General features: G+C 51.9%; 1 protein-coding gene and 1 long non-coding RNA gene across 3 annotated transcripts in view; one reads left to right on the forward strand and one right to left on the reverse strand.

Annotated features, from left to right (window-relative positions):
* Nucleotides 1–515: 515 nt before the first annotated feature.
* Nucleotides 516–26,934, reverse strand: part of MYO1D (myosin ID) — a 354,052-nt gene continuing 327,633 nt past the window's right edge. Inside the window, exon 22 of the mRNA XM_042966688.1 lies at nucleotides 516–2,080. Coding sequence (XP_042822622.1) covers nucleotides 1,924–2,080 — 157 coding nt within the window. The 3' untranslated portion in view covers nucleotides 516–1,923. The remainder of the gene's footprint in view (nucleotides 2,081–26,934) is intronic.
* LOC122233584 lies at nucleotides 6,929–26,823 on the forward strand. 2 transcript variants are annotated; one of them, XR_006211216.1, is made up of 5 exons: nucleotides 6,929–8,971; nucleotides 13,260–13,358; nucleotides 21,650–21,822; nucleotides 25,511–25,745; nucleotides 26,220–26,823. It is a non-coding gene; the product is annotated as an uncharacterized LOC122233584 (long non-coding RNA). The 2 variants fall into 2 exon arrangements; XR_006211215.1 differs by lacking the exon at nucleotides 21,650–21,822.

Here is a 26,934-nt window from a genome sequence, read left to right on the forward strand (position 1 = left end):
GGCCGGGGAGCCACAGGCGGCCCTGGAAGGCAGGAGGAAGGACTCCAGCCTCAGAGAAACCCTCATTGGCATGTTCCATTTCGGTGTGTCTAAAACATACCTGTGCACATATCTAGCGTAAAGCAACAGGTGTGGGGAAGTCAGTGGAAAGGAGAGGCGCCGTTCCAGTTAGGATGGTTCAACTAGTGTCAAGGTGATTGGCAAAACTCTGTTGCTAAACCAGGCTGATGGCACCTCTGTGCTGTGCGGGCAGCTGACCAGGCTTCGAGAATGAGAATGGGTGTCGGAGGACAGGATGCCAAGAGGACTTTTTGTTGCAAACTGCATAGGGTGCAGATGTTTACAGACCCTGGGAAGTCGGGGCTGGGGGCGTGTGTGCATGAGAGCAGGCTGCTGGGGCCACCTGGGGGTCAGCCAGGTGACCATGTCAGGCACAGGACGCTGTGCTCAGGCACTTGGTGTGTTTTGCAGCATGAATGTGGCAGGTCGGGAGCGTGGCAGGGTTGGGGGGGGGGGGGAAGCGGGTGGGGGGGTAGGGTGCGGGCAGCGTCTGTGGCAGAAAGTGAAGAAAACAGCAGCATGTCCCTTTGACACCCTGCCGGTCTCCTCCTGAGCCGTGGGCTCACCCTCAGCGCCCTCCCCACATGGCGTGTCCCAAGTCCCTCCTTTTAAGGCTCCTGGCCTGGAGGCCTGGGCTGCCCAGAGGCTCGGGGCGGAGTCCTCAGCTGAGGCTCAGGAGCAGGGCGGTCTCAGGAAGGCATGTGAGGCGCCCGTGCTTTCGGTCGGGCACGGACCGGCAAGACGGTGGCCCTCTCCCGGCGCGAGGTCTGTGTGCCCAGCCTGGGCCCCAGCTGCGGCGGGGGGTGTATGCAGGGCAGGGTGGGCATCCTGGCCTGGCCTGCAGTGCCAGGGCCCCCCAACTCTGTTTCTGTCACTCCGCCCCTCTGGCCCCGGTCCTCATTCTCCAAGTAAGTAGGAAACAGAGGTGTGGGAAGGGGAAAACATCCCAACCCCCCCCCCCCAAGCACTCACTCCCTGGCTCCCGTGACTCCGTTTTCTTATTGGTGTTCTGACAGGAGTGTGGGCACCACAGACGCAGTACCGGATGAGCAGCCCTGCAAGCCGCACAGTGTCCGTGTGCAACCACCACGGGCCCAGGCCGTGTGGTAAAGGAAGCTGGCCTTTGGAGCACCTGCTCCCTCTCGGAGAGGTGGCCTTGGGCCCCGGGGCACCCGGCTGGACTGCCAGCTGCCAGCTCCTGGGCTGAGGGGCCGGCCCTGCAGGTGAACCTGCTCACCTGGTGGCTTTGGCTGACTGCTGGGGGAGGGGCTCCGCCGAGGAGACCTGAGCGAGGTCCCGGGGGTGGGGTGGGGGGGGTGCTGTGGTCACCTTGGGGGAAAGAGGGGTGGCAAGCTGGACTCACGGAGAGAGCAGGGCTCCATCCCCGGCCAGTCCCCCAGGGGAGCACGTTTTTGGTTGGGGACATCGCGTCCACCCCTCGCAGGCCGGGTCGCTGGTCAGCGGGTCAGGGCACACTGACCTGACCTGGCCAGGGGGCGTGGGGAGGGCAGAGGCTTCTCTGACTCCAGGCACCATCAAGTTGTCTCTGAGGGTATGAGCCCAGGGCTCTGCGGCAGGGCACCGGGGTCTTGGGTCTGTGGAGTGAGGACTGTGGAAAGTCGGGGCAGAGGAGGATGGAGACCAAAGGCAGAAAGGCAGCAAGGAGACCTCAGGGGAGGAGCCTTGGAGGAGGCAGAAGAGGGCTGGGCTCCAAGCACAGACCCTCGCGAGCTGGTTTGAAGCGGGCAACAGTGGGCAGTCAGCAATTAGACGGGGGCCTGCGATGCGGAGCGGCGGCGGTGGGGGGGGGTGCTGCCTGGCTCCGCGGCCCCCGCGCCCTGGCGAGGCCTCCCCGGTGAGCGGTCAGTTCCCGGGCACGCTGAGGATGAAGCCCGAGCGGTTCTTGGTGAAGTCGGGCTCTGGCTGGTTGAGCCGCGTCTCCACGGAGACCGTGCACTTCTTCCCGTGCAGGCTGCACTGCACGGGGTTGGTGACGTTGACTTGAAGGTGGCGCTTCTCACTGGAAGAACCGAAAAGAGAAAGCCCAGACGGGCAGTTAGCAGGCAGCCGGAGTGGGGTGAGCTTCCCTGGCAACCCCTGGGACCGGCCGATCGCTGAGCTGCTGCGGGCCTCGCGGGTGCCCTGGGGCCACGGTCCCAAGTGGTGCCCCCGGAGAGGGCGAGGGCGGCCAAGGCCGGGGCTGGGCTGTAGCCTCAGGCCAGAGCCAGCAGCCAGCAGCCATCAGGGGCCTGCTGCCCGGCTCCGCAGCACCTGGCCTGTCGGGCTGGACCAGAGCGGGGAAACGTGGTGGCACTGAGGCCGCCAAGGCTCTGGCCTCAGGCTGAGGGCCTTGTCGGGAGGGGCGTGGGGTTCTGATTCGGGACGACTGGTTGTCTTTGGTGGCAACTGGGAGGCGCGTCCGGGGGTGACTGGAGGTTCTTGCCCGCACGCCCTCCCTGCCCAGAGGAATGGCTTCCAGGAGTCCCGCCCCGGCTGTGCCGAGCGGAGAGAGGCGCCTTCTGTCCATCCGCTCACTCCTGCTGGCTCAGCCCCGGCGCCCGGGCTCATGCCCCTTCAGCTGCTTTGTGCCTGAGAGATGCAAGGGGTTAAGAGGAAGGCCTGAGGCATCTGTGGGTGCTGGTCTGGTGCAGCAGGCCCCCCGGGCCCCTGCCCTTGCGCCGCGGAGGACAGACGCAGCCGAGGTGTTTCAGGCTTCCTCCCGCCCCTTTCCGGCCTGCTCTCTCACGGGGTGTGTCCCACGGGCAGACAGTGGATCAGGAAGAGACCCGAGGTTATCACTTGTGGGCATTAGGTGTCTTAATACTTAATGTCTTGCCGGCTGCAGCTAAAACCTTGGCTTAGCTATTTTTAATCAGACTTGGACATAAAAATAGAGTCCACCAGAAGCAGTGACTCAGGCACGGCTGGGTTCCTGGGGGAGCCAGGGCTGCTGTGCAGGGTCGAGGTATGGAGCCCTGAGACCCTCGTCCCGCTGTCGGGCTGGCTCAGAGCAAGCCAAGCCCCTGCGCTCAGCTCTGCCCGCAGCTGGAGATGCCTCCGGGACCCCGAGCCTGCACCTACCAGGGCTCAGTCAGCCTCCGTGTCCCTCTTGTCACCCTGCCACAGCCTCTGGGTGCCTCTGGCCGGAATCATGTCCTCTGGGGATGTCTCCCTTCTGACCCTGGCAGAGGCCTCCCCTTTGGCCTTCCCTCAGTGCAGTGCTGGGGACAGCCTCTGCCTCCCGCCTTCTGTGTCTGCGCCTCTCCTCCCCATGGTACAGCAGTGTGCACACAGTAGGTTCTAGATGCGCCTGGGGGACTCAGTCCTGGGGAAATGGCTCTAATAGGGCCACATTCCAAACACTGAGGCGGGGGATGGGACGCACCAGCCACCCCCACGTTCTTGTCTTGGTACAACTGGGACATTGCTACTTTCAATAGGGCCCTTCGGACTCCAGACCCTTCCCAGTGCCCTGAGTACAGTATCTGCAGAGAGCTTCCCCTGACTTCACTCTTCCTCCCTCTTTTGGGCTCTGGGTGTCTCCAGTATCTGCTCTGCAGTCTTGGTGCAGGGACGAGGCCGGTGGGAAACCTAAGAGGAGCGAATGGCTACCGTGGAACGGGTCACAGGGTAGCAACGCCCGACTTCGCCTTGAAAACGGAGGCCTCGGTGCAGGGTTGCAGGACAGAGAAAACCGCAGAGAACCAGTCCTCCGATTTGCTTCTCCCCACACTGGGCGGGGCTGGGAGTTTCTGTCCTAGCCTTTCTGTGTCCCAATCGGGGAGCAGTCCCAGCAGGGGTACTGGTCTCCGCTTTTAGAATGAGAGCCCCTGGAGGGCAGGGAGGACCTGTGGGGCTCACACACCGCACTGTGTGCGCAGGGACGCTCCCCAGGTGCTGTTGGGGGACATGTACATTTGTAGCTGCACTGCCGTCGTGGGCTCACAGGGCCACCATGACGTGCGGGCTCATGTCCTCTGCTCGGCCGGCTGCTTCCTCCCAGGAACACATCTCTGCCAACCTCAGGTGCTCCTTGCAGCCTCGTGTGCTGAGCACGATTGGTTGAGATCCTTGTAGTGCTCCAGAAGGGAGGCCTGCTACTTAGCAAAGGAATATTCCGTACTGTCGCCTTAAGTGACAGTCTGTGCCTGTGCTCCTGCTCCTTCCCTTGGCATAGCGCTGAGTGGCCCTGCCCTGATTCCCAGCCTATCTTCATGGGGTGCTGAGGGGTTTTCCCAGAAGAGGGGGGTGAGGGGCTACATGTAATGCTTTTTAAGTATTTATTTATTTTGCGAGAGAGAGAACAAAAGAAGGGGAGGGGCAGAGAGAGAGAGAGGAAGAGAGAATCCAAAGCAGGCTCCCCACTGTCAGCGCAGAGCCCAGTGCGGGGCCCGAACCTGTGAACTGCAAGATCATGACCTCAGCTAAAAACAAGAGTCAGACACTTAACCGACTGAGCCACCCAAGCGCCCCTACATGTGATGCTTTTAGAACAGAACAACGTTGGCTGGAGGAAGAACCAACTTTCTGGTCTCAAGAGCTGGGCTGAGCCATCATCTGCCGGTGCCGTCCACACACGGCCATCGACAGGTGACAAAGGAAGATGACGTGGTTCCTCAGTAAGTCACACATGGAATTATTACCACGTGACCCGGCGATCCCTTCCACTCCCGGAGATCTATCCGAAAGAACCGAAAGCGGATGTTCACACAACATGTACAGGAATGTTTATGACAGCATTATTTACAGTAAACAAACGGCAGGACCAATCCGAATCTCTACCAACTGATGAAGGGACAAAGTATATCCATTCGATGAAGTGTTATTCAGGAAGTACTGACACAGGCTACAACATGGATGAACCTTGAAAACATGACAAGTGAAAGAAGCCATGTAGTGTAGAATCCCACTTACAAGAAATGTACAGAATTCCCAAATCCATAGAGACAGAAACAGGAGTGGGGCAGATAGGGACTGCTTCTAGGCTTTGGGAGGATAAGAATATTCTGGAACTAGACAGTGGTAATGGTTGCACAGCACCGTGGATGTGCTGAATGTGACTAATGGTAAATTTATGTGTCTTTTACAACAATAAAAAAAAAGGGGGGGGGATGGATCTAAAGGAAACCTAAGAACTTGCCTTCAAACCATGTTTTCTTTTCTCATTTCAAGCTCAACTGAAATGGTTTTAAGACCAGCAAGGGGGTGCTTGTGCCTGTGCTGGAGACAGGACAGTAGCTGGGTACAAGCGGCAGACAGGAAGTGGACATTCCGGAAGGGTCATCTGACCTCTCTTGCTGGAGCTTCCCCACATCGGAGATCTTCATAAAGCTCGAACACCTTCTTCATTTTGTAGAGAAAGGAGAGCAGATTTAATAGGTGGGGGCAGGGTATCTCCCCCTGATGGCACGCCAAGCCAATGACAGCTGCCGTTGGAGGCTGGCTGCAAGGGGGAGGGGTTTTTTTCCTCCCCATCTTCTGTTACAGGATTTAATGGCTCAGCAAACTCTGGAATTCGGGGACTTTCATCTTGTTTCATCTGTTCTAAGCCATCACTGCCGGCAAATGGCCTTTATCAAATTACGTTCCTTCGTTTTGCACCTAGACTCCCGTCCTCATGAGAGAAATCTGTGGATAAATGCAAGACCCGATCCATGGGAGCCCCCAAGTGAGCCCTGTATTTTTTGTAGGGCCTGCACAGAGCAGGGCAACAAAAGTCGCCCCGGGAGCTGTACCGGCCCAGAAAATGTCTCCTCTCGTCCAGCCCCGCTCGGCTGGGACGTGGAGACGCCCACCCACTGGTCTGCTCCGATGCCCCCCAGGACTCGCAGAAGCGAACGGCCCAGCTTCTCTTCTCGGTGGTGTTGCTGGCATCCCCCGCTGGAGTAGTGGTGACCCTGTTCTGCTAAATGCACTTTGAAGGGAAATGGAACGGGAGAGGGGGGCAGGGCAGGACACTGCCTGTGAACGCGTCCTCTGGGGGCTGGTGAGGTGTTCCCGAGAATGTGAGGCTAATGCTACGCGCTCCCATGTTTGCTCACAGGACATGGCGGGAAGAAGCTCGCCTGGCACCGAGCACAGGCAGGTTGTAAACGGACGCTTCTCAAAGTCATCAGAGGTGTAGCAAGCGTGCCGTGACGGGCCCCAGGGTCCCCGGGTCAGGCCATTCTCTGTTTGGGCACCAGCCAGGCGCAAACGTGGAGGCTCGGGCGCTCGCGGGGGCAATGACACGGAAGGGGCATCTGGAACTCGTGTGTGTAGCTGCGTCACTTCAGGAAGCAAGGCCCGCTGCTTGTGTCAGACCACAGAGGGCTAGGAAGTGCTACTTCTTTTTCAAAACCCGGCTTTAGGAAGTCCTACTTCTGTTTTTGCCGGGGCCGAATGGCTCCTTGGACTGCGGTCACTTCTAAAGCGAGTCTAACGGTCCAGCGCCATGCGGTCCTGAGAGTGGGGGTGTCCCATCTCCTGGTCTACCGAGTCCCGTTTGAGTTTGCCTCTGGTGAGGTATGGGGTCACCACTTCTTTGTGGAAGATAAAACTCCCCTTGTCATCGCGTGGCTCTCCGCAGGCAGCTTGTCCCAAGGCCCCCCGCCCCTCCCCAGCCTGGCGCCCGCCTCCACAGCACTGAACCGGTGGGCAGAAACCCACGTGCCCTACTTGTGGCCCTGCCTCTGCTCTCTCTGCCCTGGCCACCATCACCCTTTTTAAAAAAAAAATTTTTTTTTAATGTTTATTTCTGAGACAGAGACAGAGCACGAGCGGGGGAGGGGCAGAGAGAGAGAGGGGGAGACAGAATCTAAAGCAGACTCCAAGCCCTGAGCTGTCAGCACAGAGCCCAACTCGGGGCTCGAACCCATGAACCACGAGATCATGACCTGAGCCGGTCAGATGCTTAACCGACCGAGCCACCCAGGTGCCCCAAGGCACTCCCATTCTTGACGGGGTGACAGGCACACACGAACACCCTGTGATTCTCATGGGATGCATGCAGGAGGGCCACGTGGTGACATCAGACTGGCACCTCAGAAGAAGGGGGACTCCTGCAGGAGCAAACTTACTCCTTAAGTATTGTTTTATCTTTAGTCCCTTTATCTCAGACATTATCCCACGGTAGTGTCACCCATGCCTGTGGTTTCAATGACAGTTACCCAGTCAGCGTCCCCAGCCTAGCATGAGATCCAAGCACATATCTGCGGCCACCTGCTAGACAAACGCCCTGAGCTGCACCAACAGCTGGGTCTTCCTGTATCCAACACTGAGCTATCGTCTTGGACCCTTCCCCCAAACTGGTCCCCTCCTCTTGTCACACCCACGACTGCAAGAGTGGTCATCATCTACCTGGTCATGAGACCCGCAAGCCGGGAGTCAGCCTGGATCCCTCCTCTCCCTCTGCTGACCACAGCCAGTCACCACGCTCTGTTCACCGAGCTTTCTCGGTTTCTCTCCACTGCCACCATCCCAGCCCAGGACTCAGCCCTGCTGAAGCCTCCCGATGGATTCCTCTGCCTTCGGTTTGCCCCACACCCCACTTCAAACCTGTCCTCCACCTTGCCCTCAGACCTATCTCCTCAAGGCACAAAAGGAGCCCGTTACTCCCCTGCTGAAACCCCTTCAGTCATTCCCCAGAGCTTTTGAGAACTGCCCGCCCCCGCCCCGGGCTGAGCCGAGTGTCCCCTGTGTCCACTGCTCTCTTGTGGCTCCGAGTGTGCAACGGTGCTGTGCTGGTTCCAGCAGCACGATCGGAGCTCACAATGGCCCTGATGCTTACCAGGGTCTAGAAACGTGAACGAAGTTCCACCGAAAGAATATTTAAAATCAAAGTGGAGGCTGAAAGAAGGAAAGGATGACCTCCAGGAGCTGGAAGGAAGGAGGGGACAGGAGGCCACTGTGAGAGGGAGGGTCCTGCAGATGCCAAGGTGGGGACATGCTGGCTTGAGCAGGAGACCTGCCCACGCGGGCCACATGGGAGGGGAACTGGGTCTGAGGTCTGGAATGAGGCTGAGCCCTTGCAGGCTGCCGGATCCAGAAAAAGGTCACTCGAGCCTACCTTCTAGCCTGGCAAAGTGGGAAGACACACAGTTTTCCAGTAAAGACTGGAACCCTCAAGGTGTCTTCACTAAACCTCTTGAAAAGCAAACCCCACTGCAGATCACCAAAGGCAACGAACAAACCTTCAGAACTCCCACAGGGAAAAGACACATTCCTTGCAAAGGTACAGACCTTTTCATCAAATGTGAGAAAATAATGAAAACACAGACTCTTCCAAGTGTTTAAGGAAAATAACCACCAACCTAGAATCATTGAGCAGGAGGGCAAAAACAAAGACTTTCTCAGACACCAAGGTAAATTTAAACAAGCATTCACTGTATGCATGTATGTATGAATAAATAAATACGACTAACTTTGGGGGTTCAACCCAACACTGATCTAAAGTCCTGGAAGACAACAACATGAGAGATGGGGTGATGGTCCAAGGGAGGCATTTGGAGGGCCTTCGTCATCTGGGAGGAGGGTAGGGACGCTGATGAACTTTAGATTTCCTAAGACCTGCACGGGTGTGAAGAAAACTAATGGTAAACAAGAACGTTCGACGGAAACATGCAACTCTGGAAGAAGTGGAAGGAAGGGGGAGAGAAACTCTGCCTCATCTAATGCAAGGCAGAAAACAGGAACCAAAGCAGCCAAGAAGCAACATGGGAACAAGAAATCACTAGCGTGGATGTGCACACCGAGGCGTGTGAACCCGTTACAAGGGACTTCTCGCATTTAATTTAGAAATGCAGCTACCTGCTATTTGCAAGATACCCATCTAAATCATCATGACAAAGAAAACTTAAATGAAACCAGACATGAGGCAAATACGAATCACAAGAAGGCTGGCAAAAGACGCTGCCGGGAACGAACTCGTTAGGTAATTGTTTTCTAAAAAAAAAAATTTTTTTTAGCGTTTATTTATTTTTGAGACAGAGAGAGACAGAGCATGAACGGGGGAGGGCCAGAGAGAGAGGGAGACAGAGAATCTGAAGCAGGCTCCAGGCTCTGAGCTGTCAGCACAGAGCCCGTTGCGGGGCTTGAACTCACAGACCGTGAGATCATGACGTGAGCTGAAGTCGGACGCTCAACCGACTGAGCCACCCAGGCGCCCCAATAATTGTTTTCTTTATCAGGGAGTAGTTCAGCAGGACGGTTGTCATGATATATCTGCCATCATAGAAAATGATCTTAATGTGCTTTCCTAAAACACAGATCAGCAGACGATATTAAAAGAACATAGATTTGGGGCCCCTGGGTGGCTCAGTTGCTCAAGAGTCCGACTCTTGATTTTGGCTCAGGTCACGATCTCACGGTTCGTGGGGTCGGGCTCTGTGTCGGGCTCTGCACTGGTGGTGCGGAGCCTGCTTGGGATTCTCTCTCCCTCTCTCTCTGCCCCTCCCCTGCTCACATTCTCATTCTCTCTCTCTGTCAAAATAAACTTAAAAAAAAAAAAAAACTTTAACCAAAGAACATAGACTTGAACCCAATTAATAAGCTTGGGTGGGGGCACCTGGGTGGCTCATTTGGTCAGGCGGCCGACTTCAGCTCAGGTCATGATCTCATGGTCTGTGAGTTTAAGCCCTGCATCAGGCTCAGAGCCTGGAACCTGCTTAGGAGTCTCCGTCTCCCTCTCTCTCTCTGTCCCTTCCATGCTTGTGCTCTCTCTCTCAAAATTAAATAAACAATAAAAAAAATAATTTAAAAACAAGCCTGTGTGTATGTGTGTATTCACTATGCTCAGCAATCGGACACACATTAGAGAAGCGACACTGGGCACGCGGATCAGGTACTAGACCACAGAAGGAGTGCGGTAAATACCTAAGAATTACCATCAGACAGAAATTACCTTCTGACTATACTATAATAAAAATAAAGGTGAATACAGGCATACCTCGGAGACCCCGCAGGTTTGGTTGTAGACCCCATGATAAAGCAGGTCCCTGAATCTTTTGATTTCTCAGTGCGCGTAAAAGTTAAGTTTACAGTATGCTGTAGTCTACTAAAGTGTGTAATAAATAGCATTATGTCTAAAAAAAAATGTACATACCTGATTTAAAAAAATACTTTATTGCTACAAAAATGCTAACCCTATGTGAGCTTTCAGTGAGTCACAATGTTTTCGCTGGTGGAGGGTCTTGCACAGTGTTGACGGCTGCTGACCGATCAGGGGGCCGGGTGCGAAGCCGGGGTGGCCGTGGCGGTTTCTCAAGATAAGTCAATGAAGTCCGACTCTTCCTTTCACGAACAATTTCTCCGTAGCACGTGATACTGTTTGATAGCATTTTACCCGCAGTAGGACTTCCCTCAAAATTGGAGTCAGGCCTCTGGAACCCTGCTGCTGCTTTATCAACTAGGTGTATGTCATATTCTAGATCCTCTGTTGTCATGTTGACGTCTTTGCTGGGAGTAGGTTCTGGCTCAAGAAACCACTTTCTTGGCTCAGCCGTAAGCAGCAGCTCCCCATCCGTTCCAGGTTCCTCGTGAGATGGCAGCCCTTCAGCCCCACCCTCAGGCTCCGCTTCTGACTTTCATCCTCCCGCTATCGTACCACATCTCCACTGAAGTCTTGAACCCCTCAAGGTCCTCCAGGAGGGTTAGAATCAACTTCTCCCAAGTTCCTGTAAACATTCATATTCTGACGTTCCCATGAATCACAGATGTTCCTAATGGCATCTAGAACGGTGAATCCTTTCTAGAAGGTTTTCAATTTACTTTGCCCAGATCCCTCAGAGGAATCACTATCTGTGGCAGCCATAGCCTTACAAAATGTATTTCTGAAATAAGACTTGAGAGTTGAAATTGCTCCTTGACCCGTCTCCATCGGCACTCTTGGGTCACCGGGTGCTTTGTCAGGGAGCAGTCCTGTTTTGAAAGGAATCTTTTTCAGAGCACTAGGTCTGAAAAGTGGGCTTAAACTATTCAGTACGCCATGTTGTAAACAGATGACTGTCATTGGGGCTTTGTTGTTCCATCTGTAGAGCACCGACAGAGCAGATTTAGCATAATTCTTAGGTGCCCTAGGATTTTCAAAAGGGTCAACCAGCATTGGCTTCAACTTACAGTCACCAGCTGCTTTAGCCTCTAAGAAGAGAGTCAGCCTGTCCTTTGAAGCTTTGAAGCCAAGCATTGACTTCTACCTATGAAAGCCCCAGATGCATCTCCTTCCAAGAGAAGGCTATTGCACTTACACTGAAAATCTGTTTACTGCAGCCGCCTTCCAGAATGATCTTAGCTGGACCTTCTGGAGAACTTGCTGTAGCTTCTCCATCAGCACCTGCTTCACCTTGCACTTGTGTGTTACAGACATGGCTTCTTTCCCTAAACCTCATGAAGTAACTTCTCCGCCAGCTTCAAACTTTTCTTCTGCAGCATCCTCACCTTCGTCAACCTTCACAGAACTGAAGAACCTTAGGGCCTTGCTCTGGATTAGGCTTTGGCCCAAAGGAATGTGGTGGCTGGTTTGATCTTCTCTCTGGACCACTCAGACTTTCTCCAAATCAGTGATTGGCTGTTTTGATTTCCTTCCTTCCTTCCTTCCTTCCTTCCTTCCTTCCTTCCTTCCTTCCTTCCTTCCTCCTTTCCTTTCCTCCTTTCCTTTCCTTTCCTTTCCTTTCCTTTCCTTCCTCTCCTCCTTTCCTTTCCTTCCTTTTTTTCTCTCTTTCTCCCTCTCTTTCTTTCAAGTTTATTTATTATAAGAGAGAGACAGTGTGAGTGGGAAGTGGCAGAGAGTGAGGGGGAGAGAGAGAATCTCAAGCAGGCTCCACACTGTCTGACGTAGGGCTCGAACTCACAAACCATGAGCTCATGACCTGAGCTGAAACTGAGAATCAAATGCTTAATTGAGCCACCCAGGTGCCCCTGGCTGTTTCGCTTTCTTACCATCCATGTGATCACTGGAGGAGCACTTCTAATTTCCTTCAAGCACTCTTCCTTTGCATTCACACTTTGGCTATTTGGTGAAAGAGGCCTAGCTCCAGGCCTGTCTCAGCTTTCTACAGGACTTTCTCACTAAGCTTGATCGCCTCTAGCTTCCGATTTACACGGAGAGACGGGTGACACTTCCTTTCACCCGAACGCTTAGAGGCCACCATAGGGTCACTAACTGCCCTAATTTCAATATCGTTGTGTCTCAGGGAATTGGGAGGCTGGGGGAAAGGATGAGAGAGACGTGGGGCGGGGGTGGGGACAGAACGCACACATCTACTTATGAAATCACCATCTTATATGGGGCACAGTTCTGGGCACCCCATCACAATTAGAGTAGTAACATCACACAGATCACCACATCCAATACAATAATCATGACAACATCTGAGATAGCGGGAGAATTCCCAAAACGTGAGAGATACAAAGTGAGCAAGTGCTGTAGGAGAAACAGTGCCAACAGACTTGCTTGATGCCAGGTGGCCACAAACCTTCAGTTTGTAAAGAAGGCGCTAGCTGTGACGGGTAGTACAGTGAAGCCCGATAAAATGAGGTATCCCTGTGTATGTGCTTCCAAGGATTCTTAATTTTTTTTTTAATGTTTATTTCGGGGGGGGGGAGGGGCAGAGAGAGAGGGAAACACAGAATCCCAAACAGGCTCCAGGCTCGGAGCCGTCAGCCCAGAGCCCGACGCGGGGCTCGAACTCACGGACCGCGAGACCGTGACCTGAGCCGAGGTCGGACCCTCAACCGACTGAGCCACCCAGGCGCCCCTCCGAGAATTTGGATTACACTTCTCGATCTTTGATCTGTGAAGCACAGCAAAGGGACACACCATGAAGCAAGGCGTGCCTGGATAATAATAATAGAACGATAGCAGAAAAGCATATGGTACATGCCTCGCAAATACCGGTTTGTGAGATCCTTGTGAGAGCATGTGGTAAGTTCCATTTTCGGAAGAGGAAATAAGGCCTGAAGAGGCTAAGTACGTGCCAAGGTCACACGGCACAGCCAGAATTTGAACCCAGGCAACGAGGCTAGAGTCCAAGCCTTAAGCTCTGTGCATCCTGCCACTAAAATAGTCATTGGACTTTGTTAGCTACTCTGCCTCTTTACTACGTGCTCTGAGCACAGCAGAAGTGTTTTTCATTGCTCCATTGAGAGCTCCTAGCGCAGCGTCTAATACAAAATAGGAGTCGCATAAAAGTCTAGAGAAAGATTTTTTTTTTTTTTTTTTAAAGACATGACTGAGAAAGTCGCGGGGATTCACTGTGACGTACGACACCAACCGGAAGACCCGAGGCCAGCCTGGTGCATCTTCAAAGCAGTGTTGCTGAGAGGTGAGTCCGTCAGGCTTTCGGGCACAGGGGCCCCTGGCACCTCACTCTGAGCGAGGGTCTGTTTACGGGGAGAGGCCTAGTAAGAGGCACCAGGCATGCTCACGGGGATGCTCTTTGGAGAAGGATCCCTTTGCAAAGTGAATCATGGCCTCGCTTGGTGAATCCAAGCTTTCCCATGGTAGGCGCTCCTGTCCCTCTGCTAAGGAAATAAAAACACATGGTAGGATGGCAAACATGTGGACTGATGGGTTCCGGAAACAAAAATACGTAAACACACACGTGGTGACTAAGGCTGGTATTACGTAGCAGCATGCCTCGTGCGGTCGTAAAACGGTCTTGAATTGGGGGAGCGGAGGCTGAAAATCACGCGTTCATCGAGAACCTGCCATGTACGAGGCAGTGTATTAAACATTTTGCCATTTTCAGTGCCTCTTTCAATGCTTCCCCAAACCTTACGAGGCGCTGAGATCATGCCTGTGCTGTAGACGGGGACAGAGAAGCTGTCAAGGTCAAGGATTCCCTGCGGTGCAAAGTGCTGAGGCCACCCACCCCTAGGCCCAGGGGGTCCACTGAGCCCCCATCTGTTCAGTCCCACATGGAGGTGCTCCTCTGGCTCTCGTGCCGGCCACCAGCTCCGCGGCGCGGGGTTCCTTAATCCTTGGTGCTCGTGAGTCAGATTCGAAAGCATTTGTCATCTGCTGTGAGGACGCCGAGGTTTGGACTTTCTTGCCTACGACCGCGACCCCCTTTTACCACTTGTGTGTTTCTCTTTCTGGGCATTTCCTTCTTCGGCCCCTGGCCCGAAGGCGGTTGATGTTGCCAGGCCTGGCTGATTCCAGGCTGCCAAAGAATGGGGGCTCTGTCCCGGCGCTTGGAGAGTTTGTGCACGGTTTTGACTATTCCCTGGTGCGTGCTGGTGTCCCCGAGGAGGACGCCGGCAGGTTGCTGTCCCCTGTGTGTGGGCAGCCGTGCCCTGGCGAGGTGGGGCAGGGCCCGGCCTCCGCGTGCCGGGGACCGCCGCTCGCTCTGTGATTTGTCTCCCCCTCCCGCCGTCGGAGACCAAGGTGGGGAGAATGTTGCATTCTGCTTTATTTATACATTTGGAATCTGGACTCTTTCTTTAAAGGCTGCGTTCCTCTGTCCCTCCCCAAATGCCCAAATTGGTGCTTTACGCGAGGGATAATGAAACCTCTGAAAACCGAACTGTAAGAACAAAACCATACCCTCAGCTCCCTCAAATATACGAGGGAAGAACAACAAACAGAAGTAACAAAACACAACACTGCCAAACCAAACAAAAAGCCTACCACAAAACAAATGGGCCCGCGGCTGTGACCACAGCTATAGCTCAGGCTGGGTCAGGGGGACACCCAGGCCATGTGGCATCACCTCTGACAAGAGGACGGTGCCTCTGGAGGCTCTGGAGCCTTTGGGGGACATCTGTGTGAAAGCTCCACTTTCCTGCCTCTCTCTTCCACCTCCCCCTTCCTCTCTCCCTCTCTCCCCCTTCAACTTCTCGTCTTGTGCTTGTGCTCTAAGGGGCTTTATTTTACCAAAAAATTATCTGTTTGAGAGTTTTTTTTTTTTTTTTAACATCTTTGCTGTTTCCTGCTTACATCTCTACTTCTCCTATCTTGACACTTCTGTTACAGCACTGCCAAAGTTAGCACCATCTGTGAACACTGGTGTTTATTTTCTCCTCACATCATTAATGAAGGTGCTAAATATGACTGGACTGAACACGCACCAGGACCCACATCTTCTTCTGAACAGATGCGCGTTAGTGGCTTGTCAGGAACACCATCCTATATTTGCCTATTCAACTCCCCATCATTAAGAGGCATTTGGGTTTCTGTTTGTGTGTGTCCCCGGGCCGCTCTACAGAGGGGCTAACAGGATCGCAGTCCCCGCTCTGAGAACTGAGCACTGAGGGGGGTTACACACTGGGGGCGTACATACTAAAAGAGAGTCGTGAAAAGAATGTATACATAAGATTAGTTATTTTCACTGGGTTGGGACTTATAGGATAGCATTAAAAAATATTTATTTTTGGTACAATACAGCGGGAGGGGCAGAGAGAGGGGGACAGAGGATCTGAAGCGGGTTCTGTGCTGACAGGCTGACAGCAGTGAGGCTGACGTGGGGCTCAAACTCACGAACTGTGAGATCCTGACCTGAGCTGAAGTTGGATGCTCAACTGACTGAACCACCCAGGTGCCCCTCTTTTTTTTTATTTCTTTATTTTTTAAGGATGGCATTTTTAAAAATATTTTTTAACGTTTATTTACTTTTGAGAGACAGAGATCTAGTACGAGCGGAGGAGGACACAGAATCCGAAGCAGGCTCCAGGCTCTGAGCTGTCAGCACAGAGCCCGATGCGGGGCTCAAACTCCCACACCGTGAGATCATGACCTGAGCTGAAGTCGGATGCTTAACCGACTGAGCCACTCATACGCCCCAAAGGATGGCATTTTTGAACAGTGTTAGGAACCAAGAAAAATCCAGGGGCTCCTAGGTGGCTCGGTTAAGCGTCTGACTCTTGATTTTGGCTCAGGTCAGGATCTCATGGTTTGTGGTTCAAGCCCTGCATCGGGCTCTTGTGCTGACAGTGCGGAGCCTGCTTGGGTTCTCTCTCTTCTTCTCTCTCCGCCCCTCCCCCGCTCACTCTCTCTCTCAAAATAAATGAACTTACAAAAAACGTTTATTCACAGGCTCAGGAATTTGTCAGCATTGTCTTGAAACACGTTCTACATCAAACATCTGTGTCTAAGGCTCTGGGCTGCAAGATCAATAATAAAACAGCTCCGTTCTGAAGGAGCTCCAGCCCCTGGAGGGAGGCAGACTTAAACAGCTACTCTATAAGGCACTTGGGCTGGCACCATGAGGTCTAGAGTGCGTTCAGGAAGCTCAGAGTGGAGGGAAGTGCCCACCACCAGGCAGATGTGGAGGCTTTTGTCGAGAGGGGCAGCCTCTTGGGCTGTGTGGCCCATGGCTCTGCTAGGCAGATACACTGAACAAACTGGGCTCTCTCCATGACGACAGGCTCCCAGTGAGCCCAGTGGGCTCGCCCAGCATAGTCAGTGTCTCTCCTTCCTTTGATAACATCCCCCTTGCTCTCATTGTGCCTCCTTCCTGAGGCCTACCTGGGCTTCCCCAGCCCACAGAGATCTCTAGAACCCTACAGACAGGAGGCAATGAACTGCCCCTCGGAGGGTGAGGAGGACTTAGAGATGACCCTGAAGCTTGACCTAAAAGTGAAATTTAGAGAGTGTGCAGAAAATGGCAAGCATGGGACTGGAGTTCAGGATTGAAGTGTGTTTGGGAGAGGGTGGTGAGAGCCGAGGCCAGCCATATAGGCTGGGGTGGAAGACGAGCAAGGAGTTGAGGCTTAAATTTGTAGGCAATGGGGACATCCTTAAGGGATCTCAGGAAGGGAAGATAGATAATACTTTGTCTTCTTCTGTGCACATACCATGATCTGAAACTGACTTGTTTGATTGGCTTGCTCACTGTCTGTCTTCCTATGGCTCCCACCCCCTTCCCAAAAGTAAACTTCATGGGAGTGGAACCTTCTCCATATCCCCTGTGCTTGAAAGAGTGGCTGGCATACAGTAGGTGCTTAATAAAAAGCTAATCTGTAAAATTGATAGAGAGGAAGCAGGTATGTGGATGAGAGATTGATGTGGGCATTTTCAGGCTGGAAGACCAGTTAGGAAACTGCCAATCAAGGGAGTAAGGACTGTGGTCAGTAAGAAGGCAAAGCTGAGTTAAGTCTGAGATGCATCAGGGTAAGAATCTGGTGACTGACTAATGTAGGTGGGGAAAGGGAGTCTGCCAATGTTCCTAGCTCTTCAGCTTGGGTGAGGGAAGAGAGAGAATGAGTTTGGTTTTGGCCAGTGTGGAGTTGAACTTCCTCTGGAAAATCATCCAAAGGGTTTCACTACACATGATGTATGATGTCGACTCAGGGGTACACAACTCATTGCTCTCCTTTTCTTAAGAGAAACACATGAGCCGGTAAGGCAGGTCATGTATCACAACTGTTTCACAAAACCTACTTTGTTCACGCATGCTATTACAATATGATTGTGGTGCTGTGTTCTATTAGGCAAATAAGCCTAGAATTTGGAAATGCACTGTTAACCGTGGCAAGCACAGCAGCCTGTCTGAGCAACTGTGCCTTCTGCAACCTGGCTGCCATTCTCCCCCATTCCGAGCCCCTTAGTATTTCAAATTCCCTGTTAAATGTTACCATTTTTTCTTTTTTTTTTACACTTTCCCCACCATTCCTTCCAGCAATCTTTATCTGAAAGTACCCAAACTTTTAAAGCAGTATTTCTAGGAGCGATAGTACACATTATAAAGGAAATAACAAAGAGAAAAATGAAAAGAAATCTTGGCTTTGCAAACAGAAGGTCACATTCTCTAAAACTGTGGTGCCCTACAGGAATTTGGAAACTGGTCAGTGTCCCATGACAATCGGCAAATTATGTTTTACTCAATGGTTAGTTCAAGTCCCCGTTTAGGGGCCGTTACCACATCCAACTGCTGCTCGCCGAGCCTGGAAAAAGTGATTTCCCTCGGACACCCAGCAGTCTTGTGGAACTGACTATACCACACCTGAGAGTCGGCCATTCCAGATAGTGGTGGCAGCGGCAGGGCAGACCCGGGGCCTGGGGACCTCTAGGTTCTTTGTATTTCTAGGAATGCTGCTTAATCAAGGGAGGAGACCATGGGGCACAGTGGAAGGAACCTGCCCTTTGGAATTAGCTGGTCTGGGGTTTGAGCTCAGCTGTTTGGCCCGGGCCCATCACCTGCTCCTTTGAAGCTCAGTTTCCTCCATGGGGGTAGTTAATTAACAGGGAGCAATGCCCTCTCTCCCCAAGGGCTTTGGTGAGAGGTGGAGAAAATCCAGGCAGAGTGGCTAGCACAGAGCCTGGTGCTGAGTACATGCTCCATGAACGTCTGTTAATGGAGTGAAGTGCTTCAGTGAAGGAGGTTCTCGCGTTTAGGAGGTTGGTTCAACAACTGACATGAGGCCAAAGGAGCCCTTGCGTCTCAAGGCCTCTTCGCTTGATCAAGGACAGCCCTTCACCAAACAACTCTGCCACCTTCTAGGGCCATGCTGGCGAGAGGCTTGTGATCCCAGAAGGTCCTTTCAACTTGTTCTTGGGTACTTAAAAAAATCCCATTTAAGCTGACAAATGATGATGACACAGTTCTTTTTATACATTTTCCACCTCACTCTTACTAAATTTTGCTGCCCATCCAGGCAACTGTAACCCACGGCGAAGCATATTTGATTAGGCAGCAAGACACTGGGGATTTTTGTTCTGAGGGGAATTCAAAGAGTTTAAAACAGAAGCAACCATCTCATAAACCAACTCCAGAACCCTGAGATGAAAAGAAACAAACTGCCCACTTTCTACCACCTGTTTGAGAACAGAAGGGTTTGCATGCAGTTATGTTAGCTAAAAAATGTACCCTCGTCTCACTGCGGTACAGAAGCCTTCACCACACGAATGCTTTTGATGGAAAATCTGCCCCCTGCTCCGATACACCCTTTCATGCTGGTAATAACAGAGGCGAAGCAGGCCTTTCTATCAATATGTTCTGCACACTTCTTAGCAGCTCTGGTTTTTCTATTCTGCATTTGCTATTTTAAGCGAGTACATAATGCATCAATTTTCAGACTCTTACTCAACGCCACTGCTATAGAACTGAGAACTCAGTAATCTTGTCAGGCAGCACAGAACAATATTCCAACAGATGAAACATTCCATGCAGCCTTATTTCCCTTTTCCTGGGATGGGGCATCTATTTCTGGCCCTGTAATGAGAGAGGAACCAGTGGCGGTGGTCCAGTCCTTCTTGTTCAGGAATCCCACATCACAGAAACCACTCACCATGCTGTTGCTGGAAGACACATCAAAAGCCCCATGGGGTCTCAAGTCTATGCGACTGCTCTCTTACTTTTTAAGTTCCCAGAAATGGGTTGTATGGATCCAGGCTGGAGCATGCTGGCTGGAAATGGGAATGTGGGCTCTCTTAAGCCACATCTGAGCTTTTCCTGCCTGCCATGAAGAGTTCCAGTTCTCTCCATGATCACTAACTAAAGAGCCCAAGACTAACCTTGATTTCCCTGCCGCCCAGTCTCCTAAGAGAGTTCAACGGGAAGTGCCCCCAGGTGGCTGCTAGCCAAATTTGCCTTGACCTCGAGCGTAGGCACACCTCTAGTTGAAAGTCAGTTGCATCTAATATCTTGGTGGGCAGTGTGTGTACAGTGTGTGTACTGTGTGTGTACAGCCTTAGTGGCCTTATTTACTGCCTGCGGGGTCACCTGGGAGAGAGGACAGAACAATCCACCTCTACCCCTGTTGGCTCACAAATGGGTTAGTCACACTTTCCAAAGATCTACTCTGGCTGGTACAATGGGCTGAGGCATTCCTACCAACGTTCCTCCAGTGTTTATCTCCTGACAATTAAAAATGGCACAACAAATTAGATTGCGTGAGTGCCCGAGTGATTCTGCTGAAAAATGAACAATTCCATAATAACCCTATACCACTGCTTTCTGTCTAAAGAACGATTTCATAGCATCAAATGATTCAGCCATCCCGATGGGGACCTTGCATTACTGGCTCAACTTCATTAGCATGAAAACAAGCAAACCACATGCACTCTTCCTCTGGGGCTGGAAGTCAGACACCCTGAGCAATATTTAGGTCACTGCTGCCCGGGCAAGTCTGAAAAATGGTTCGTGCCCTGGATAGATAGTTACATATTTGTTTTAAACGACTATCGCAGAAGGGGACCCACAGGCTTTTTAAGGCAAAGAGAGGGAGAGGTTCCACGAGCAGGACTGAAACAACCCGAAGTGGGCTAAAGCAAATAATCTCTTTGTCCAGGGTAAAGTGTATTGGCATCAGCTTATTGGCCGAAATAGAATCTCTGGGTTTGGTGAGCAAAGTGTCCCCACTTCCTCTGAGAAGCCCACAGAGCAATGATTCGTAACCTTGACTGTGCACCATGACTAGAGAAGCACTTGCAAAACAGGGCCCTGATAGTGGTCAGGCTCCACTCCTACAGACTGACTCATCTGGTGTGTGTGTGGCCCCCGGACGTTGGTGCTGTTAAGCCCCAGGTGGCTTCCTGAGCCACACCGTACTGCAGATCACCAGAGCTTCCAGAATGACTGGAAGAAGAGCTGGCCCTGACCTGCCTCAGACAACTGCTCCAATCAGCTGCTTGGGAACTGCTTTGGCAAATGACAGGGTTCCCTTTATATACAGTTTAACTGATTCATCAAGTTCCTTATTGTGATGCATTTCAATTACACAAGAATTATTTGGAGCAAGTATGTTATAGAGCTATCTGATACAGGAGGGGTTGAGCCTCTGAGAGGTCACAAAGCAGGGCGCCTGGGTGGCTCAGTTGGTCAGGCATCCAACTTCGGCTCAGGTCACGATCTCATGGTTCGTGAGTTTGAGTCCCGCGTCAGGTTCTGTGCTGACAGCTCAGGGCCTGGAGCCTACTTGGGATTCTGTGTCTCCCCCTCTCTCTGCCCCTCTTGTCATGCTCTGTGTCTCTCAAGAATAAACATTAAAAAAATAAAAATTTTTTGAAAGGTCACTAAACTTGGAGGAGGGCCGTAGAGATAAGCACCCTGCCAACCCCCTGGCCCCATCACTCTGTCAGTACCCTCCCATCCACTTCTCTTCACCTCTGTATTCAACAGGTACATACTAAGTGCTGACTGCGTGCCAGCCCCTGAAGACCCAGTGGTGTGTAAGACAGGTCTTGCTTCTGCCCCGCCCCCGCCCCCCCCCCCCCCCCCAAGCTTATAGTTTGGTGTGGAGACTTACATAAACATGACTTACACACTCATTTCCATTTAGCCAGGATTCTGGGAAAAGCACTGAACATAAACAGTACAGGGTGCTATGGAATCACATAGATCTACTCTGGGGGAAATGAGGAAATGCATTCTTGAGGAAGTGATGTTAAATTTTAATATCATGCTTTGTTTTAAAAAGTGAATAATAAATGCACATGGTCTAACACCCACAGGTACGAGGGTATATGTAGGGAAAGCAAGTTCGCCTTCTACCCTGTCCTCTGGCCTCTTGGCCCCCTCCCTACAGGCACCTGCACTTCCACTTTGCCATCAGTGGTCCAGACAACTTTCTGTGTGACTATATAGGATAAATTCACTTATTTATCAGCGGGTGACTTTAAAGCTGAAATCTCAGCCATACCCATCCTCAAGAATGCCTTTTATTTCTGATGTAGGAATGATGGCAATGGGGCCATGGTATGCTGAGGAAACCAGAGGATACTAGAGAGCCACTGACTCAGGGCCATGACAAGAGCGGTCCCGGCTTTGGGCTGTTAATCAGTGTTTCATCACTTAAATGCTGAGTGTGACTTTCAGAACATGGAAAAGGTCGTTTCAATGCCTACAGGTAAACCAAATGCCTACTTATGTGTTGGATAGATACAGCTAGTATCTAGAAGCTGTTTCTTTAGACCACGCTGTATCACAAATGTTTTTTGTATGATTATCACTTTTTCTTGTAAAGAAGAGGGCATCAGCTAGAACATAAGACAATCTGACGTGTTAAGCTGTGCCCTCCACTAGAGCTGCTCTGTTGCCCCAGGACACAGGTGGAGAACAGAAGGGTTTATGGGTTGGGGGTCATTACCGTGGCCTCAGCACCCTTAATTACCAGGTGACCCTGAATGCTAACAGCAGCACAGCACATTTTGGTACACGCTGCCAAGCCAAAGAGCCCAAGCCCTGGACGTCCTGATCTGGGGGCAGCAACCTCACCTAGATGAGGAACTCGTAGTGGATGAGCTCTCTGAGGCCCAGATGCAGTGAGTTTGCAGGACTTTCAGGTCCGAGTCACTGGGGTGGGGGGTGGGGGGCAAAGTGGGCAGCAACTGACCTCCTTTGTCTGTCCTGTGCTCCGGTGGCCAGAGAGGGAGGGCCACGGCCACAGGGACAAGGAGCCACGGATGGGCGTCCAGGTGAGAAAGACCAGCTCCTGTTCTCCTGATCCCCTTTTGAAAAGACTGGTTTCAAGTGAGGCATTAAGGTTTCCAAGATTAGCAAAGGGGCGCGTGTGGACCGGCCCAGTTCCCCCCGGCCCCCTCCCCCCACCCCCATACCTGCAGCGGGAGGGTGGGGGGCAAGGCGACAAAGGCGAGGGGGAGGGTGAAGGAGGAGGGGGTTGGGACGGAGGGGGGGGCGCAGGCGGCGAGCGAGACAAAGAGAAGCCGCAGAGCCCAGGGTGGGCTGCGGCGGGGGAGGCGGGCCCGCAGAGGCTGCTGCTTTTAGCTCCGCCGCTCCCCTGGTCGCCATGGCGACGCGCGCATTAGCGATTCCCTCTGACATTGACAGGCCGCCGCCGCTGCCGGCCTGGGGCGGGGGTGCTGCGGGTGGAAAATGTGTGCTCACACACACGCACGCCCGCCCACCGAGGAGGCCCGGCAGCGCCAGCTCCTTCCAGACTGTAGTTTAATGCATCATTTATGCACCCCCCCCCCATCCACCCTCCCCCCTTCCGGCTGTTTTTATTTGTTTGTCTTTCTAGAGAAGGTGATGATTTGGGGCTTAGCTCATCTGCTGGCACACTGAGCTCACTGGGTGGCTGAAAGGGAATGGGGATATGGATTTGGGTCAGCTAACAGGGTGTGATTGGTTTAAGGCAAGAACACTAAGAAATGGGGTATCTGGGCGAATTGCAGGCTCTTTTGTTTTTCTCCTTTACACCAGGCATATATATTGGCCAGAAATGCTTAAAAGCGGGGGGGAGGAGAAAGGGCTACCCCTGCAGACATGTGAAATAGGATTAGTGGAAACCCTGAAGACTGAGGCCGCAAGAATCATCCTGCAGCCGTTTGCCACACATGACAATTTTCCTGCTCAGATTCCTGCTCCAGAAAATCAGTCTGTTTTTTTTTTTTTTTTTTTCTTTTTTGGTACTTGGAGCCCAACCTCATGCTATTATCTCTCAGACTGTATTTCTGCACGAGCAGGGAGACACGTGTGAAACTACCCTTTGAGGGCAGAAACTCACCATCTCTGTAACTGCTGAGCCCATGATGGGACACTAGCCGAGGGGGATGGCCTGGGCTCAAATGAAGTCTCTAGAGAGGACTTCCCAAGGTCAGCCTCCCGAATGCAATAGGGACTGAGCCCAGAAACATCCTGTTAGCACAGATGCCTCCCTTTGAACTCAAACAAAGACCAAGGGGTGTGGTTGGGAAGTTTCTGAAAACTCAGCGTATAGCAAAAACGTGGGCAGGAACACATGCCTTTTTATCCACCAGGCGAAGTCTCCCCTTTATGACACATCTTGCCTGGGTCTGGAGCATCACACTTTGTAAGATATTAAAGAGGCATGTTGATGAATAACAGGCGTGTGATGGGGTGGTGTGGGTTGGCAGGAGCTGGCTCCCAGCAGCTCTGCTCTCAGCTGCCGTGGCCAGGACTGTGGCATTCCCAGGGATGAGAGCACACCGAATCTGACCGGAGTGCCATTTCCTGACCAACAGAACTGGCTCTGTCTGGCTAGACAGGTGCTGTGTCCATTCCAAGAGTCCTCTGTGTTCTGTGCTAATCTTGGAAGTCACTCTGGGATCCAGGGTAAGGAAGGATTCTCAACCAGGCCTTGCCATAGCCACCGACAGAAAAACTGAATAAAAGCAATAAATGTGGGGGTGCATGGGAGGCTCGGTCCGTTAAGCATCCGACTCTTGATTTTGGCTCAGGTTATGATCTCCCAATTCGTGAGATCGAGCCCCGCATCGGGCTGTGCGCTGACGGTGCGGAGCCTGCTTAAGATTCTGTCTCTACCTCTCTCCCCACTTCCCCTCACACTCGTGCACGAGCACATGCGTTCTCTCTCTCAAAATAAATAAACTTAAAATCAAACTAATGCGAACTGCTCTTATGCCTGCATTCCAGAACTCTAACCTTCCTGTATTCAAAGATGACTGGCAAGGCGACGTTCGTCTTCCTTGCAGGTGGAATGATGGAGGTGGAACAGGGGACAGAAGGACGAAGAAGCTAAGAACACGGGGGCAGGGAATTAGCCCCTTTGTCCGGCATTTCCTGACCAGTACGACTGGGGAAAGCCTACAGACAACACACTACCTTTCTACACGTTGACCTAAAAGACCAAACCTCAATTCTGGAAGCTCAGAATTCTAGAAGTGGGCCTTGAGAAATGATCTGACCTTGAGTTGTACTTTAAGCACAGAAACATCTCAAACATTCTGGCCAGAGGCTATTTATTTCCTGAAGACCTCTCCCTGAGGGACAGATGGCCTGTGCCTCCCTCTGGTATTACTGGATCCTGACAGCAAAGTTCTTCTAAACCATGACAACCAACCTACTCCTTGGAAACACACCTAAAATAGGGACAAGGCCCAAGCGATATACAGCATTTCTGTAGTCTGGAATGAGCGTTATGACAGTGACATTAAAGCAGTTTTCCTTTAGAGGCTGACTCTGTGTGATAAAGGCCCACGAATTCCCACACAATCAAGAACAAACTGAGAAGGAGTCTGAGGAAGTGAAAGAGGAATTTTCAATGCCTCACAGAAGCCGCTTCTATGTTTGGGAGGCAGAGCTTGAAGGAATACTTAAATATACATCATAAGTAGTGAAATGAGTGGCCAAAAATTTAAAATGATTTGGGGAAACGTGAATTTGCAGAGATATGGGTGGTGAGGACTTCTTTGTCCACAGAACCCTAACCAGTCGCCCTCGATGAAATCCCGGTTTCCCTGAAATATTCCACATATTCATGTCTAATAAAAGGTACATATCCTCCATGAACAAATAATTTTATGTTCTGTGGTTAAAGGACATGTTAATTTAAAGTGGTATCTGGGGCTCCTGGGTGTTTCAGTCGGTTAAGCATCTGACTTCAGCTCAGATCATGATCTCGCTGTTTGTGGGTTCAAGCCCTGCGTCGGGCTCTGGGCGGACAGCTCGGAGCCTGGAGCCTGCTTCAGACTCCGTGTCTCCCTCTCTCTTTGCCCCTCCCCCGCTCATGCTCTGTCTCTCTCTCTCTCTTTCAAAAATAAATAAAACATTAAAAAAAATTTTAAATGGTATCAAATACATTATCTTCACAGGGCATCACCCACTTTTTGTCTTGACTCCCATCCCACATGGAAGGCGTGATTTTGTCTCCTAATGGTGAGCAGAAACCACCAGACCTATGGACCTTTTGGTTTCCCGTTGGAAACCAGAAGGAAAGAGTTCTGTCCCAAACTACCCTCATTTCCTGGAGGCCTTTCAAATGTCTGATGTGAAGATGAGTTAAAGCATTACGGGGTCTGGAGGGGACATCTGAGAACATACCTGCAGGTGAGACCCCGTTTCCCAAACTGACAGCAGACTCCCAAGGGAATGGGGCACGGAGCAAGATGTGAGGCCGAGAGGGGGAGGGACAGTGGGAGGACGGGACGACCCGGTACAAAGTCGGTGTGAGGCTAAGGGGCAGTGTGAGGATGCTAAGGATAGGGAGACCCAGGAGAAACCCGAGCAGGGGTGCAGAGCTCCAAAGCCAAGTCCGATTTATGCTTTGCGGCTGAGGGGGTCCGGCTTCACCTGTGCGTTCCACTGAGCAACATCACACCGCTTGATGTCCTCACTCTCTCGGGGTCCCCCGAGCCTCCTGGACAACAGCCGGCCCTCACACCACGTCCCCTGCCCACACGCTGCATGTGAGAAGGATGGCCCGGAAGAGAAGGAAGGGAAAGAGCAGGCGGGACCGCAGGGGAGAGAGGGGGTGAGCACAGGGGTGGACCCCTGTTATACTCTTGCAACTTCATTTTACAGACAAGGAACCAGGTGCAGGGGGATGGTGAATTGTGCACGATCACGGAGGTGGTGAGTGGTGAAAGCGAAACCCTCACCCGGGCTTCTGCTCTCCGATTCGGCACCCATTCATCCAGTCTCTGGGAGGAAAAGGAAGCACCGGGTCTCACCAATAACGAAAGGGCGAGATAAATGCAAATCAAACGCAGAAAAACTCTCCACAGGAAACTGAGGAGTCTCTAAAAAACCAGCCCATTTAGCCTCTGTGACAAATAACGGAACTGGGGCAACTGAGCGTCCACACTGCCAGGCAGGGTGCCCTGGGCAAATTTCTACACCTCTCCAAACACACGCTTCCTTGGTCATGGAATGGGGATCACAGTCGTATCGCCCTCATCCAGATTTTGTGAAGATCAAAGAGTCATGAGCCATGGCAAAGAGCTTTCTTAGCACAGCGCCTGCAGCCTAAGCACTATTATGATTACTACAGGGCTGCTACAATCGGGGATAAACCCGTTTCCTTACTGGAAAAAGGCCATAAAAAAAGTCTGCTGGTGCTTTTCTATGCATGGGAAAGTATATCTATTGTTTGGGGAGGGGGGTACTAAATGAGTATTTTTTTAAAATTCCCCATAATAATAATAATAATAATAATAATGATAAAAGCATCCTTTTGCTTTTGTCTTGGTGGAGCATGCTTCCTTCTGACATCAACTTTTTCTTCTACTGGGGAGAA

The sequence above is a fragment of the Panthera tigris genome, chromosome E1 (assembly GCF_018350195.1).
Source record: "Panthera tigris isolate Pti1 chromosome E1, P.tigris_Pti1_mat1.1, whole genome shotgun sequence".
Taxonomy (NCBI): Eukaryota; Metazoa; Chordata; class Mammalia; order Carnivora; family Felidae; genus Panthera; species Panthera tigris.